This window comes from Giraffa tippelskirchi, chromosome 1 (genome assembly GCF_054371585.1).
Source record: "Giraffa tippelskirchi isolate mGirTip1 chromosome 1, T2T-mGirTip1v1.2.pri, whole genome shotgun sequence".
Lineage (NCBI taxonomy): Eukaryota > Metazoa > Chordata > Mammalia > Artiodactyla > Giraffidae > Giraffa > Giraffa tippelskirchi.
This window is the reverse complement of record NC_137275.1, coordinates 18,709,865-18,727,413: the sequence shown is the minus strand read 5'-3', so window position 1 is coordinate 18,727,413 and position 17,549 is coordinate 18,709,865. Positions and strand designations below refer to the sequence as shown.

General features: G+C 36.9%; 1 protein-coding gene across 50 annotated transcripts in view; it reads right to left on the bottom strand.

The window, feature by feature from the left end:
• Positions 1-17,549, bottom strand: part of SEC31A (SEC31 homolog A, COPII component) — a 62,142-nt gene that overhangs the window by 21,401 nt on the left and 23,192 nt on the right. For 13 of the 50 annotated variants that reach the window (XM_081582581.1, XM_081582602.1, XM_081582915.1 and 10 more), the window contains exons 9-19: positions 16,406-16,567; positions 16,055-16,207; positions 11,866-12,102; positions 10,876-10,950; positions 9,403-9,441; positions 8,966-9,043; positions 6,088-6,163; positions 5,475-5,653; positions 3,966-4,092; positions 2,910-3,055; positions 1,495-1,668 (exon numbers count right to left, since the gene is read on the bottom strand). In XM_081582581.1, coding sequence (XP_081438707.1) covers positions 1,495-1,668; positions 2,910-3,055; positions 3,966-4,092; positions 5,475-5,653; positions 6,088-6,163; positions 8,966-9,043; positions 9,403-9,441; positions 10,876-10,950; positions 11,866-12,102; positions 16,055-16,207; positions 16,406-16,567 — 1,446 coding nt within the window. The remainder of the gene's footprint in view (positions 1-1,494; positions 1,669-2,909; positions 3,056-3,965; positions 4,093-5,474; positions 5,654-6,087; positions 6,164-8,965; positions 9,044-9,402; positions 9,442-10,875; positions 10,951-11,865; positions 12,103-16,054; positions 16,208-16,405; positions 16,568-17,549) is intronic. The other 37 variants (XM_081582625.1, XM_081582714.1, XM_081582635.1 and 34 more) reach the window with 5 other exon arrangements.

Here is a 17,549-nt window from a genome sequence, read left to right as displayed (position 1 = left end):
TAAATTAAGTCAGATGTTAAATTCAGGGCAGCTCACATGGATCTACAATTATACACATCTACAGTAAGTATGAGCTGACCATATACATGTGTTAAAATGTTTCAGCAATACTTCATTTTAATATCTATAAAAATTATACATTTCTATAAATTCATTAAAGGTTTAAAGATATCACTTAAACTCTGCAGGTATACTTAGGTAAACTAGTCTTTTATGGAGAAGAACCATATATCATAATGATATTACAAAGTCTCAGAAAATATTCTCCAGAAAATACTAAGAGTATGCTGATAATATGGAGTAGGAAGTAACGTCAAAATTAAAATTTTTACACAAAGAATGTTCTTTAAAAGTCCAAAGAAAAGCATGAAGAACAACGTATAGAAAATGTATGTGACCATAAATAGTATTAAAAATGAAGAGTTTAATTCTCAGGCTAGAAGATCTAAAGGTCTTAAGAAAAAGTTAGTCTTAAGATTAAGGGTCTTAGACCTCAATATAATAATGAGACCCTATTAAGCAGAAAATCCTATAAAACTATTAAACCAAAGTCATTATAAAGACTTTGTTTCTACTCCTCTTAATGTTCTCATTAACAATTAAGAAAGATGTGAGCTGGATCCTACATGTGAGTGTATACAAAACCAACTAGTGTCCTACCTCCACAGTCCTGGAACACAGGTATAAGTATTTTTACTCAATGAAACGTACTGATATTCCCTAGAACAGACAAAATACTGAAAACAACTAAACAATTTGTCAAAAACTGAATGAAGTTTAGAATAAAAAGAACAGAAATAAGAAAAGGCTCAAAATTAAGCTCTAACAGATATATAATGCAAAGTCACTTGTGAGTTTGGAAACTCCTGCAGGGAAAGGATTTTGGCAATCTTAATCATGAGTACATATTCAGTCACTTGCTGAACTGAAATAAATAATATGAAATGAACAACTGAAATGAACAAATATGAACAAGCCTGGGTTATTTCACACCAAATAAGGACACTAAATTATGTGTGTAATGTAGTTCTCTCTGCCTTGGATACTTTAAAAATATACTCACCCACAGACAGCACAAGACTGAAACAGCATACAGAATGAACGAATGCATTATTACCTGGAGTGTTATTTGTGCGAATTTTAAAATCACAACCCCAATTTGGTTAAGTATTAACATTTATAGCTTTTCAACACAGAAGACACCCACAAAGAATCTTGTGCACAGAATCAGCATTTGGCTTATGAAACAAAAAACTGGTTCTTTTCCTACTCATTCTCCTCAAATACTATGCCCTTCAGTACAAAAGGAAGAACACTCTATCTCTGACATAGCCTGTGTACACCTAAAATTAACCTTGAAGACTTGTCAATAATATTCACCAATAGTTAAGTGATAGAAACTCAACTGCTCTGACCAGTACATTTATGTTTAATGCTGTGTGCTATCTACTGAACTCATACATTAAAAGGAGAAAAACGGCCAGTTCTAATTACCTGGTTGGTGTTTTCAGGAAGAAAAGCCAAGGCTGCAGCAATACTGCCTTGGGCTGCCAACAAATTGGCATACTGACTCATTTTCTCAGCCAAAAGAACTCCTACAGTATTAGTGTCCATGGCTTGGGTGAGTTGTACAGCTTTTCGCAGGATGACAACTTTCTCAATCAGATCCTGAATGAGAAAAAGAAGGGGGAGTGAAGGAGAATTGGACAATGATACCAAGATGTATACTGAGAGCAAGCAGGACAAAATAAGGGGTTACGAAGAGCTCCAAAGCCTACCAGAAGTACAGTGTTCGTTATCACCAGTATTTAAAAGGTCTAGAAGAGTGGACGATCATTTAGGTAACTAAAAGAGCAAGGAGGAAGAAGGTCTTCTACACATGGTTAAAGCACAGGTTACCATCTTCTCCTAAACATCCTTCAACTGCCAGATACTTGTCTTGTGAGTTAAAACAGGCGAGTATCCAAAGTGAAAGTGACAGGCACATGTCTGAAGGCAGAAACTGGGTCCCAGCAGGTAGAAGAGAAAATATTATACATAGAAATAGTAGTACCATGAGTTGACCTTCAAACGGGCTTAGTATTTCAAACCCAAAGTTTCTCATATTGCTCTCCAATACCCATTTCAACAACGGAGAGCTATGCATCAGGTATAAAGTACAAGAATATACCATCTGCCCTTCATAAGTACACCAATCCAATCTAGAATTGTGAAAAAAAGTGTTTTCTCTCAGAAGCACTTACAAGGAAAAACCTTGATCCCTACAAGACTTTTGGTTTCAGTAGTGATCTTTAAAGCCACAACCCTACTGAGAAAATCTTTGCTGAGAGAAAACAAACAGACTGAAATTTCTTGAGACTCTGCTGACTAAATGCTTAGGGGGGGAGAAAAATCTAAATATACCATGACTCAGTGCCTGGCCACAGTCCTCAGATTTTTTTACTTTCTCTCTTGCCATTTATTAGTGCTACATGGGATTCCATTTACCTCTTACACTCATTTTTCCTGAACCATGAAGACTGTCTGTTGGTACTGAGGACTCTGCCCACTCCTGACCCCATATGGTTTCCTGGCCCAGGGCAGAGAGGATCACTGGAGGCAGAGGAAGGAGCATGAGGAAAAGAGGGAAACTCTTTGGCTGTTCTCATGCTCTTGCCACTTACTTTCCTCACTATCACATTCCAATTTCGTTCTCATAAACGGCTGCATTCCCAGTTTACTATCCCATCATCCCAAACTTTCCCTTTCCAAATACACCAGTAAATACACATAATTATCCAGCCAAAGAACTAAAGCATAATTAAGTAGGGTGAAAGCAATGAACTCCTGGAACAAATCAGTCTCTAGAATATAAGTAGGGTGAAAGACAGCACTAGAGAGGAAGCACCTTTTGTTTCAAAGATACTAACCTGGAGGGACAAAGGACTGCTACCATCTTGAGCTTTAGTCCAACATGCAACTAGTTTCTCTACGTTCCCTGCACAAATGTAGCAGAGACATGCCTGAGTCTTCAGGAGGCTATCACCTTCACTTTCAAGTCTGGTTCCCAGAAGATCTGTAGAGGAAAACAAATAAGTCTATACACAAGGAACTCTGTGTACGAGGTCATGTGCTGCCCAGTAATATTTTCAGAGGTATGGATCAAACTTCATAACCATTGAGTAGGAGGCAGAAATAAAATCACTGTCATGTAAATATTCAGAAAAACTTACTGTTAAATGAGTGGTGTGACAAATTATATATAATAAACAATTTCACAAGATTCTATACCTAGCCATAGAATTTCTCTTTATATTAGAAAAAATTAAAAGTGGGAACAATATTTGAACAGAAAAATCCTAATGAACATTTAACTGTATTTTATCTTGTCCAGATGCTTTTGTAAGCAGTGGACTAAAATATGGCACATTTGGAGTAAATATCAATAAGTAGGACTATGCTGAATTATTTATAATAATCAAGTTAATATCTTATACTTTTTATATTCTCATAATACTTTCAAGGTTACTCATTTTTATACCAGCAGCCTAAAGCTTCTGTTCTTGCATATAATAAACATTATGTCTAAGCTATCAGAGTTTAGTCATGGCCTTTAACAGTAATTTCTTCTTATTTTATCAAGCTAACACTTATTAACAGAGAGCTGATTATGTGCCATTTTACATACGAATAGACTAAGGCTTAGAAATGAATTTTTCCTAGTTCATACGGTTAGTAAGTAGCAAATCCAAGAGTCTCAGTTTGGTCTGTGTGAAATCAAAATCATTAAACAACATTTTAAAAAATGACTAGAAGTTATGGACAAACAACGCAGTCAATACTTCTGAGAAAAGCATTTAAGTGAGAACTTCATTTTCTTATCCGTGATTAGTAGTAGGTTTACAAAAATTTCTAAATAAAATCTGTCACTAATTTTACTTACAATGTATCATGCCGTATGTGTAATATAAAATTCATTTTCTTACCACAAAGGGCGGAAAATTCATCTGGTTTAGCATAAGTCAACACTGCAGCTAATGCCTCTCTCCAATTTTTAAGATCACAAGACTCAACAATCTCTTTCCAATTCTTCATCACTACTGCAGTGATTAGCTTGGGGAAGGAAAACCAAGGGACAATTAAAAGCCTTTGGTATACTAATAAAAATTAACTCTGGCTAACCAATCACATCTTTCAAACTACTGTTCACAGTATTTCATGCAGAATAAAGGAGCAGCAAAGTACATCCTTAAGCCAACTGACATAAAAAAAACCCATATGATTTTCTCTCAAAAAAAAAAATCACAGTAGCCTATTTTACAAAAGGCTGAGAAGGAAAACTATATACGGTGTTAAAAAACATTCCTGGCCAAGAAAGCACTAGGGGCAAAGTCCTGAGAGAGAAAGGGACTCAGGGTGTGTGAGGAACTGAAAGGCAGCCAGTGAGGCAGAGAGGGGACGGGGAGGGACCGACACAGCACAAGCCTGGAGACCAACGGCAACCCAGGCTGACGGGACCGAATGCTGGGGCAACGTTTATGGGAAGAAATCTAATATCATCGAGCAGGGGCTTACGGAGAAGGCAATGGCACCCCACTCCAGTACTCTTGCCTGGAAAATCCCATGGACAGAGGAGCCTGGTAGGCTGTAGTCCATGGCGTCGCTAAGAATCGGGCATGACTGAGCGACTTCACTTTCACTTTTCCCTTTCACGCATTGGAGAAGGAAATGGCAACCCACTCCGGTGTTCTTGCCTGGAGAATCCCAGGGAGAGAGGAGCCTAGTGGGCTGTAGTCCATGGCGTCGCTAAGAATCGGGCATGACTGAAGTGACTTAGCAGCAGCAGCAGCAGCAAGGGGCTTAAAAATGTATAGATCCTCTGCACCAGAAATTCCTTTCCTAGGACCTCAGCCTCATTAAACAATCAGAAATTTGCACAAATCTTTAGGCACAATAAGGATGTTTACCAGTATCTTAACTATATTAGGAAAATATAAGAAACGACTAAACATCTCAAAATAAGGGAAATGATATATCCCTCCTATAGAATATTACAGGGCAAATAAAATTTTTTGTAAGAAGCTTCAATGATATGGGAAAATGATTATAATGTCTATAAGTAAAACAACATACATATGTACTTCTAGAATCTTGATTCTGCTTTTTACAATTCTACAAACCCACAGAGAGATATACAAAAGGTTATGTACCAATCTGACTGAAGAATTAGGAAATATTAAAATGTTTATCTTTAACATTTTCTATGTTCTAATTTTTCTACAATAAAAATATGAAAAGCATTTTAATTTAAAAAATTATATATGTAAATGACAAAAACCTGGGATAATCATGCCAAGCTGTTAACAATAACTAATTTCTGGGCCAAAGGATTATGGGTGGTTTTTGTTCTTCACTGTTTCTGCATTTTAATTATCTGTGATGAGTGCTTTGCTTTTTACAAACAAATGCTATTATTTATTATCAAAATAACATACCCTGGTAATTTTGCTTTGGGATTTTGCAAAGTATTTCTTCTGGGTTCGAGCTAAGAGTTCTTGTCCACCTGCTATGGCCAGTATAATGGCATCAGCCATGCGGTTATCATGTAAACAAAGGTCAACAGCACTCTCGAAGTTACCCGTCAGCAAAGCCTGAGTAATTAAGCCATCAATATCTGCAATAAAGAAATAATACACCCAAGTTAATAAAATTTTTTGTTATAAGAAAAAAAAAAAACTACATCTATCAATTATTAGTACACATTCAGTGGAGAATACAAAGTTGAATTCTGAATATTACTGGTAGGTTAATCTCTATTACAAACTGTTGATATCTACAGAAACATACTGAGATGCATGTAAATAAAATCAGGTAAAATAACATATTTTTCAGATTGCTTAAATGCAATAATAAAGCTCCTTTACAGTTTCTATCACATAGGTATCAGATCAGGCCATCATTTTTAAGGTACTGATTATATGTACTAAATGATAACTGAGTTCTTCTTTTCAACCTTTACTACATGTGACAAAATGTTGCTAACAAACTCAGGGACTATTTGCATTCAAATGGTTAAAAAATTTGATATCAAAACCAACAGATACTTACCCCCACTGATAGATATGTTAAATGTCCCTCTAGCTGCTGGTAGAAATTCAGATTCTTGTTTTTCCTCTTTAATTCGCTAAAGAGATGGAAAGTGCAGCAACTTAGCCAGAAGAGAACCACAATAATTTACCAGCAAAACAAGATTTAAATATGATTACTGACTGACTAGACGACATGCCAAGTTATTCCAGAGAAGCTCTCAGATTCAAGTTTACACTAAGATCTATGACATCCTTAAGAATTAACTCTCATCAGATAATCATAAATAAAATCCAAAGTCATCAGAAATAATGTGAAACAAACTTAAATGTACATATCCACACTGGTAGCTCAGAAGATACTGAAGCTGAAAAATCTTTTTCTTAGATATCTCAACTAAGAGTAGCCTGAGACACAAAATATGTTTTAAATTACATTACATTTAGATCTTAAAGCAACTTTGCTTCCATACATCTAAAAACTTCTGTCCAATAGGCGTAGTTTTAAGAGTTTTTTGGTTGTAATTGACTCAGTTGTGGAAAAAAAAAAACAATGCTTGGCGTCCTTATATAAACGCAATGTAAACAGTTATTTATCAATATACTCAAATTTACAAATATACTCAATTACAGATTTTGTGTTCACTTCAACTAATCATATCTGGAACTGCAGGCTGGTCTGGTAAAAATGTACACAGTTCTGTTATAAATTTCTGAAACTAGCTATAAGACTGAGTAAAAATAAAGTCAATATCTTCTTTCTTTAGAAGAAAAGAAATGTAATAGAGGCATACTGCTGGCAAATATTTTAAATGCTTTCTCTTCAATGCATAAAAGTTCAAAAGAAGACGAAAAATAATATATATCAGATTATAGAGGAACTAAAAGAAAAAACATGTCTGTCTTACATGAGATAAAATCTTATCTTCTGTGCTCCTGTTACCTATACATTTGAATCTTAGCACCCAGTATTCAAAGTCAGGAGCATTTTTGAACTGGATAATTTTAGTGTAGCACACAGTATAGCATCATCTGTGAATGATGTTAAATTTAGTTAAATTAGTTAAAATTGACTATTACAGGAAAATAACCATAATCTTAATTCTTTCCCTAACAAAAAAGAAGCATTTTAGAATTTAAAAACTGAAATAAACTTTTAGAACTTTATTCATATTGTACTGATGGGCTCAGTTGTGCCCAACTTTGTGACCTCATGGACTATAGCCTGCCAGGCTCCTCTGTCCCTGGAATTTTCCAGGCAAGAATACTGGAGTGAATTGCCATTTCCTCCTCCAGGGGATCGTCCTGACCCAGGGATTGAACTTGTGTCTCTTGCATCTCCTGCACCAGCAGGCAAATTTTTATACCACTGTACCACCTGGGAAGCACTGAGGAATAAATCAGATACTGATCTGATTATATTCACTAACAAATTTACCCAAAATATCTTTTCTTTCTCTTAATGATTTTTCAAATTTGCTTTCAAAAAACAACTAATAAACCCTTATATATGGACTTCTAAAATATACACAAAGCCAAAACATGCACAAGTTATTATGTAATGTGTATCTTTAATGTCTAAACTATTATGTTTTATTTTATATAACTACAGCATCATCAGGATTAAGGAGAAGACATGACCACCTTAAACATTTTTTTCAAATATTCTGAAAGCACATATTGATGACTACTGTTTTGTTACATACATATTTACCTATTAATTCATGAGTGGATTTCTCAACAGTTCTCTATTTGTATAGAAATGGTAGTCCAGCTGTATATGAATGTATATGTATCTTTCTTGAACGTATCCTACAATTCTAGGTATTCCCAAAATTAGTTCAAATTTTTAGTAAGATTTTATCCATACCCTTTATTCTTGAGTTAAATAAATGCTTAGTAAAAGGCTCTAAGAAACTTTATATAGTCAGGAATATCTCCATATCAAAAAGAACAATGAAAAAGTCAAATATGAGATGAGAAACAAGAACCTGTTGATTAATTTTCCAAGATGCAAGAAATATAATTAGAAAGCAAGAAAAGTAAATTGTAGAATTATTTATTAGTGGTTTTAAAAAAACCCAGAAAATTAAAAGGAAAAAAATTAATGATACAACTCTGTGCTCAGGACTCTTTTTTTACCTAGTTATAAAAATGGTCACTATAACTCAGGATGCATTTTATAGTGAGTCAGAACAATCAGATTATTAGTGAAATATTCTTTACTTGGGCTTCCCTGGTAGCTTAGATGGTAAAGCATCCATCCACCCACAATGCAGGAGACCAAGGTGGATTCTTTACTTGGACTCAAAATTCAAGATAATTCAGAGGCCTATGCCACTGATCGTGAGCCCTGAATATTAACAAGCCAAGAAAAAACATTAACGCTGAATGCAATGCAATGGGGATTTCTGAACAACATCTCTTTTCAGTTTGACATCCTGATATACTCACATCAGCTGTTAATTTTAAACCAGATAATCCAGAAGCTAGGTCAGAGAACTGAAGACTTTAGAGATGGTATGTGCTTAGTCACTCAGTCCTGTCCGACTCTCTGTGACCCCGTGGACTGTAGCCTGCCAGGCTCCTCTGTCCACGGGATTCTCTAGGCAGGAATATTAGAGTGGGTTGCCATGCCTTCCTCCAGCGAATCTTCCCAACCCAGGAATTGAGCTCAGGTCTCCCACATTGCAGGTGGATTCTTTACCGTCTGAGCCACCAGGGAAGCCCTTAGAGATGGTACTTCTGTCAAATTAGTAAACAGACTCCCATCTTAAGCATCTCTAAGAAAATATACGCCAGCTTTATGCTGGAACATGTAGCCAAGAAATTTCCATGTTTCAATGTGAGATAAACAAACCACATATTTTCCCCATGTTAAAGATGAGAAAAATAAGTACCTCTCCCAAGAGCTGCTCTTCAGCAGCAGGGCTCTCCTCCCCGTCACCCTGCGCTACTTGGTCAGAGTCTTTAAGAGCCTTTGGTATACAAACAGTGACAGAGGGGGTTGAAGAATGTAACATCAAAAGGTTATTAGGGAACAAGGAAGACAGAAGACCCAACCAACAACATTCAGAGCTAGTTTAATCACAAGAAGTTACACTGAGTAAATTTATTTGAAAAACATCATTAGAGAAAAAGCAAAGAGCCATTATTGCTAAGACCCAACCCCTTTTTCTTGCCAAATGAGAATTATTCATGTATTAAAAATATCTACAATTAGTATTTTTAAATTGTAAAGCAGTAAGACAGACAAAAATTTCCTAAATTATATTTTCTTCTTTATGACCTAAACCAAAATTTTAAAAGGTAGCTATTTTTACAGGCCTTCTCTTACCACATCAGGTCCATCCACTTTGTTCAAGGCCAAAGCAATCTGAAATAAAGACAACAACTCAGCTACCAAAGGGAGTTAACTCTATTTCAAAGCATAGAGCAAATGTTCACCTACTACTCCATTCTCACTGGCAAAAATCCAAAAAAGTTCAAATCAGGGATAGCATGCTCAAGAACAGAGGAAAATGAGTGCAGAACCGATTCTCAATGATGCTGGTTTCAATTACATAGATCTATTGCTCACATGTCATCTGACTCTGCTATTCAGTTGTAAAACTAACCTCAAAACAAGCATGTATTCTTCTACTCTGTCTTAAATAACCATAAAAAAAAATTTTCTTCAGATACTCACTATGGAAAGAACATTAAGAGTATTTTTACAATCAAATTTTATCTCCTCATTTTTTGCTGTCAAGTATGCAGTAAAACTTTCACGTTAATCTCTTGCAAATCAAGTTATAGCATGAAGAAGTTCAGACTAACAATAAAGTTAAAGATAAAAAAAATCTAAAGCAGTGAGCAAGAGACACATGGCCAGTAAGCAGGGGGGCTCGGATGGGAGCCCAAGTCACTAATCTTCCAAGTGCTCAGCACTGACTGACCGGAGTGCTCGGGATCCAACCTGCTGCACATGTGCGATAACCTGTGATGCTATGGAAAACCTGAGTCATTTTCAAAGGATGGCAAAGGGCTAATGCAGATTACACAAAGAATCCAATACATTTCCTTCAAGGTTTCCAAGGTCAGAGTGTTTTAACTGCTGTTAGGTCAACACTGTGGAATAATTATTAAGCTCCTCAGAGAAGAAAACATAAAAACTGGAATATGACCTTCTGTTTTTAAAAAGCAATCTTTTTTTTTAACATTACAATATTACGCAAAAACAAAAAAAAGAAAAAAAAATTAAGCAAACCACTTGGGCTTTTTGTTTATTCAGGCTCAGTACAGTAAAACATCTTTGTTCCAAAATATTTATTAACACTAGTTACTTGTAAGCTGGACCGACTCAATACACAGTTTGGGAATTGTGAGCTGAGGGCATAAATAGCTGGAGTGGAAAACAGTACCCTAATTTTCATCACTTTAAGCTGTAGACAATGCAGGGAAACAAATTTTCCCTCTCTTTCCTCCAGAGCCACTGGCTACACATCCTCTTAAAAATCTAAATGCTATTCCCAGTGTTTGAGGCTCACTGTCTTTTTTGTTTCAAAGCCCAACTGACACAACTCTTTAGATCAAGTTTGAAGATGGTTCTGGCAGCTTCTAAATTAGGGTATTACCGATGCAGAGTTTCAATTTTAACAACATGAATCCAAAACTTTGGCGACCAAGCATAAATTCTTATTAAATGTCTACTGGATGATTTGAAGTAATCTGTATAGAACTTTAAAAAAAAAACCAAGAAACACCTACTCTATATAAATGAAATTTCACTTGTATAAGCACAGCCTTTAAAACTTCCCCAAAAGTTTACCTTCTTTCCTAGGTCTTCTCTTCTATATCCTAGAAGTTCAAGGTATTTTCCACGAGAGTCATCCTCAAAGTTTACCTTAAAAAAAGACATATTCTTGAAATAAAGAACCGCATCTAAAGGCCCAATTTTTAATTAACTGCTCAAATTCCAAGTAGAATTATTTAAAATATCTAAAGTCATATCAACTAGATAAAATATCAACTAGAAACTTCACTGTAACAGAATCCAAATAGTTTTTTTTTAAAAGAAGCTATTTTTTAAGAAATAGTAAGTCTACTAGTAATTAATTAGCCAAGTTGAATAAAGCTTACTTTTAAACTAATATTTGTAAAAACAAACTGAGTCATGTCCAAAGGCTGCATGAATGCAAAACTCACATTATGTGAAATATTCAATGTCACATCCTACAACTTTCTTGAAACTAATACTTACAAAATATAGACATGAATTAAATATTATTGCATTCAAGAGCTCTTTTCTTTGAAAAACTCAGACTCGGGAAACAGACATTCCAGTAGACGCAAAATAACCAAAAAGAAAATTCTATTTGCTATTTTATTGTCATAAACGCAGCTCAGTAGAAGGAATGAGGAATGCCTCCAATCTCTCCCCTCTACACCTAGTCCCTCTTCCCCCACTGTCTTTAATTGGACCTATTATGGAAATTAAATATGCTGTTTTTATTATACTCAGCTCTATGTTCTAATTTTAAAATAGGTCTGCTGAATGTTATGTCTCTTAAAAACACTTAAGCACTTAAAAACATCTAGCATATTATTTAAAAAGCATTTCATATTAGGCTTTTCAAAGCCAAGAAAGAAGAACTCTTGACATGAAGTATTATTTCATGTGCTTTTCATAAGGTTTTAATTTCATCATGAGATTCCCCAAATTGTCCCTGCTGTTTCTTTGATAGAAGACAGGTTTAGAATATGAGGGAACAGCTAAATTTGCAGATAATGAAGTAAAGCTGCTTAACACCAACTTTACCTTCAAAAAGGACCACACGTTTTTTTCAAACTCAGTCTGAGAAGCATCGATCTTCTTCTGACAGTAACCGACGAATCCCTGTGACTGCACGACCTGCTGCAGCTGGTCCGACCGGCTGAGGAACTCCTCCTCCGTCACCACCTGACTGATGAACACGTGGTGCTGCTGCGGCTGCTGCTCAGCCCCCGGCTGAGGCTGCGCTCCGACATTCGCAAAGGTGACCAGTTTGCCTCCAAACTAGAACAGGGTGAGGAAACAAAATCAGCTTGAGACACAAGGACGTGGCCCCCTAACATGCTTCTTGTAAACCTGCTAAAGGAAAGAACTGTGACCTACACACGTCTCCCTCTGCATGCAATTTGCTGATGCTCTTTCCCATACTCCATGATCTCACCCCAGCCTTCAATCTTACTCCTCTTCACACCACTCACCTTCTAGATGCAATGTCCTAGTAGCTGCACCCCACAATTTCTCACCTACTTGCTTTAACTCACTTCCACATACTCAATGTAACAACTCCTCAAGGCCTGGGCAAAGGTCACCTCTGTCACCCCAGATGCCCTCAGTATATTACATTTATCTCTCCCTCTTTTGATTCAACTATTAGCTATATGTATTTGCCTCACCTTCTACTCTAGGCTCTAAGTTTTAAAAGGGGGTGAATACGCTGCTACAAAACATGCCATTTGGCATAAGGTTTATTTTGAGCTGACATGCGTTTGAGCAAGGACTGGGAGTTCGTGATGGACAGGGAAGCTTGGCATACTGCAGTCCTTGGGGTCAAAAAGAGTCAGACATGACGAAGCAATTGAACTGAAAAAATACCAAGAAACAACAGGAGCAAGAAAGACACTCTGACCTCCTCTTTTCTCTCTGAAAGCAGGAGATGAAACTCCCACGTGAGAGCTGCTCTCCTTATGTCAGGAGGAAAAAAACACTCATCTCCAGAGATGGGGAGTCCAGGACAGTAGAACTTTCCACAAACAGAACTTGATAAATAGAAATCATCTCCCTCCATCTCTTTAAGAATTTTAGTTACTGGTCCACAACTGCCGTTCTTTGTTCAAGCTAATCCAGAAACACTTTTGCTGTGCCACGCCTTTGGGTCTTCATTTCTCTAGGGGGCTCCCACATACAGGTTTGCTATCATTCTTAGAGTAAGCAGGCTCAGAACTCTTCCTCTGGCCTCTCAGTCATTCCTCAGCTTCAGGTATTGATTTCTTCTTAAATCTCTTTCATTCCTTCCTTTTACATTGCTATTTTTCTGCCTAATTCTTTTCACACTGAACTGCTGTATGACTACATGTGTACTCATTGTCTTTCCCCTCCTCCAATCCATGCTATGTATTACCAGTTCAGTTGCTCAGGCGTGTCCGATTCTTTGCAACCCCATGGACTGCAGCACACCAGGTCTCCCTGTCCATCATCAACTCACAGAGTTTACTCAAACTCATGCCCATTGAGCTGATGATGCCATCCAACCATCTCATCCTCTGTCGTTCCATTCTCCTCCCCCTTTCAATCATTCCCAGCATCAGGGTCTTTTCAAATGAGTTAGTTCTTCGCATCAGGTGGCCAAAGTACTGGAGCTTCAGCTTCAGCATCAGTCCTTCCAATGAATATTCAGGACTGATTTCCTTTAGGATGGACTGGTTGGATCTCCTTGCAGTCCAAGGGACTCTCAAGAGTCTTCTCCAACACCACAGTTCAAAAGCATCAATTCTTTAGTGTTCAGCCTTCTTTATGGTTCAACTCTCAAATCTACACATGACTACTGGAAAAACCATAGCTTTGACTAGACGGACCTTTGCTGGCAAAGTACTGTCTCTGCTTTTTAATAAACTGTCTAGTATGGTCATAGCTTTCCTTCCAAGGAGTAAGCGTCTTTTAATTTCATGGCTACAGTCACCATCTGCAGTGATTCTGCAGCCCCCAAAAATAAAGTCTCTCACTGTTTCCCCATCTGTTTGCCATGAAGTGATGGGACTGGATGCCATGATCTTAGTTTTCTGAATGCTGAGCTTTAAGCCAACTTTTTCACTCTCCTCTTTCACTTTCATCAAGAGGCTTTTTAGTTCCTCTTCACTTTCTGCCATAAGGGTGGTGTCATCTGCATATCTGAGGTTATTGATATTTCTCCCGGCAATCTTGATTCCAGCTTGTGCTTCTTCCAGTCCAGCATTTCTCATGAGGTACTCTGCATATAAGTTAAATAAGCACGGTGACAATATACATCCTTGACGTACTCCTTTTCCTATTTGGAACCAGTCTGTTGTTCCATGTCCAGTTCTAACTGTTGCTTCCTGACTTGCATACAGGTTTCTCGAGAGGCAGGTCAGGTGGTCTGGTATTCCCATTTCTTTAAGAATTTTCCACAGTTTGTTGTGATACACACAGCCAAAGGTTTTGGCATAGTCAATAAAGCAGAAGAAAACGTTTTTCTGGAACTCTCTTGCTTTTTTGATGATCCAGTGGATGTTGACAATTTGATATCTGGTTCCTCTGCCTTTTTCTAAATCCAGCTTGAACATCTGGAAGTTCACACTTCATGTACTGCTGAAGCCTGGCTTGGAAAATTTTGAGCATTACTTTGCTTGCATGTGATATGAGTGCAATTGTGCAGTAGTTTGAGCATTCTCTGTCACTGCCTTTCTTTGGGACTGGAATGAAAACTGACCTTTTCCAGTCCTGCGGCCACTGCTGAGTTCTTCAAATGTGCTGGCATATTGAGTGCAGCACTTTCACAGCATCATCTTTTAGGATTTGAAATAGCTCAACTGGAATTCCATCACCTCCACTAGCTTTGTTCGTAGTGATGCTTCCTAAGGCCCACTTGACTTCACATTCCAGGATGTCTGGCTCTAGGTGAGTGATCACACCATCGTGATTATCTGGGTTGTGAAAATCTTTTTTTGTCTAGTTCTTCTGTGTATTCTTGCCACCTCTTCTTACTATCTTCTGCTTCTGTTAGGTCCATACCATTTCTGTCCTTTATTGAGCCCATCTTTGCATGAACTGTTCCCTTGGTATCTCTAATTTTCTCAAAGAGATCTCTAGTCTTTCCCATTCTATTGTTTTCCTGTATTTCTTTGCACTGATCACTGAGGAAGGCTTTCTTATCTCTCTTTGCTATTCTTTGGAACTCTGCATTGTAATGGGTATATCTTTCCTTTTCTCCTTTCACTTCTCTTCTTTTCATAGCTGTTTGTAAGGCCTCCTTAGACAATCATTTGGCCTTTTTGCTACATACTAATCTTCCTAAATAACAGACGGTTGATCACATCACTTGTAAATTCATTCTTGATTTAATCAGTCTCTCATCCCTAGTGCTGGTCTTCTCCATTATCTGCTCTCTAGTCTCTGAATCTTCACTTTCGCTTGTGACTTTCCACTTAACTTACTGAATCCTAACCATTCATCTAGTTAGTTCTCTACTTCCCTAAGTAATTAAAACTTATTATTATAAAATTATGTATGGATAAGGTTTAAAAGAAAACTCAAACTGTATAGAAAAGTCTCCCCGTCCCCCCAATACACACTATTTGAGACACAGACTCTATTTAGTTTACAGGTGGGTTTCCAGTGCCTAGGGTGGCGCCTGACAGAGGATGTTCACTATATATTTATCTTTGGAATGAAAAGTGAATGTCCATTCACTAGTACTGAAGCATAATGAAGATAATAACTAACACTCCCTTCTTCCCCACATGAGTTTGGAACCAAGTATGAGATAGAGAATCAAAATGTCAGCTTTAGTGCTGTCCTAAGTGCTGCAAGGAGAGAGGCTATCGATTAGATGTGCAATCACAGTGGACCTTGTAAGAACTAGAATGCAGCACATCCCCCCCCAAAATAAAGAAAAGAAGGAATGAAGGAAAGGGAGAGAGAGAAGGATGACAAGTGTAATAAAGTGGGGGAACGGGAACAGTGCAAAGGTTGCAAAACAAGGTGAATATACTCAATACCACTGAACTGTTATATTTTAAAATGGTTAAAATGGTCAATTTTATGTTATGTGTATTTTATCACAATTTAAAAGAAAAAAGGGAGTAAGTTCCACTTTTCCTGAGAAGTCTTTCTGAAAGATGAAAACTCACAAACACATCTCAAACTCGGCCCTCTTCCATCTGAGCGATCTTATAATACTTTGTCCTTGCTGTTTATGGGCCATAGAAACAAATCCACCTACTGAAAAGGAAGCACCAACAGGCCTTCGGATCCATTTGGGTGGCTTCTTCAGAGGCAACACGATACTATGTGGGGTCGTCTGCTGAGGAATTTGTAATGGGGGAAGGGGCTGTCCTGTGCCGAAGGGGTCAAGATTCCCAAAAGATGATGAAAGCTAAAAAATAAAGCAGGATTTCCATAACTTATACAAAGACTATGTTACACGTTTTCAAGTCATACCGGATAAATTTTTTTTTCACAATTTTCCAAGTAATTGGTATCGCTGATCAGTAAAGTCATTTTCAAAATAATTATACAGTAAGACGATTCTTTTCAGGTGCTGTAATAAAAAAACCTTAATACTTCCTATTACCTTGTCAACTTGTTTCTGCCTTAAACCATCTGTGCTCCCTCCCATGATAGAATAAACGCTGATACGCCCATCAAAGGAAGCAGCTGATAAGACAGCAGGATTTCTGGGGCACCACTGAATATCGAAGCACCACTGTGTGTTGGTGGGGAGTTCATATAACACCTAGACCAAAAAAAAGTATAGGCACTTTATAGCCGAAATACCTGAATTACTATCATCAACAAGTACAACTTTAATTAAACATTTACTTTTAGAAAGTGTACAGCCAGGAAAAACCACAATTTAAAAAATTTCTTTAAAGTACAAGAAAAGCTCATTACAACAAAAACAAAAGGTGATCAAAATTTTGACCAGATTTGGAATAAGAACATTTTAAAAACTGAGGTTTTCCTATTCTTATTGAAATGGTAATAGAAGATGCATCTGAAAGATCAGAATACTGTATTAGGATCAACTTGCTGAACTCTAAAAAGGTCCCATCTAACTGACTTTGCTGGCCAAGATCCAAAGAACCATATTTAAATCATTTGAAGATCAAATTTCAAAAATAAATCTTGGGGGGATGGGATGAACTGGGAGACTGGGACTGACATATATACATCACTATGTATAAAAGATTACTAATTATGACAATCTACTGGATAGCACAGGGAACTATACTCAATGCTCTGTGGTGACCTAAATGAGAAGAAAATCCCCCCAAAAGGGGATATATGTATACCTGTAGCTAATTCACTTTGTTGTACAGCAGAAACTAACACAACGTTGTAAAGCAACTATACACCAATAAAAATTAAAAAAAAAATTCTTGAGAAGGAAGAATTCACTGAGAAGACTGGCTTCTTGGCAAGTGAGAAAACATGTACACATCATTCTTATTGCTGCAGAATCAAAACAGAATCTGGCATAAATGGTTTTCTTTAGGAGGAACAGAATATAGAAAAACTATTAAAAATGACTGATATAAATAATAATTGTTTACTAACGTTACAATGTAATCATGTAATAATTGTTTCTAACTCAAAGTTAGTGTGATGTTAACTGATGCTCTTAGGAGCATAAGTTTTATGGGTTTAAGAAATAAGTCAAATTAGCTTAATTTGGACTTCATGTGACATTTTAAATAATGTTTTACTTTATAAGG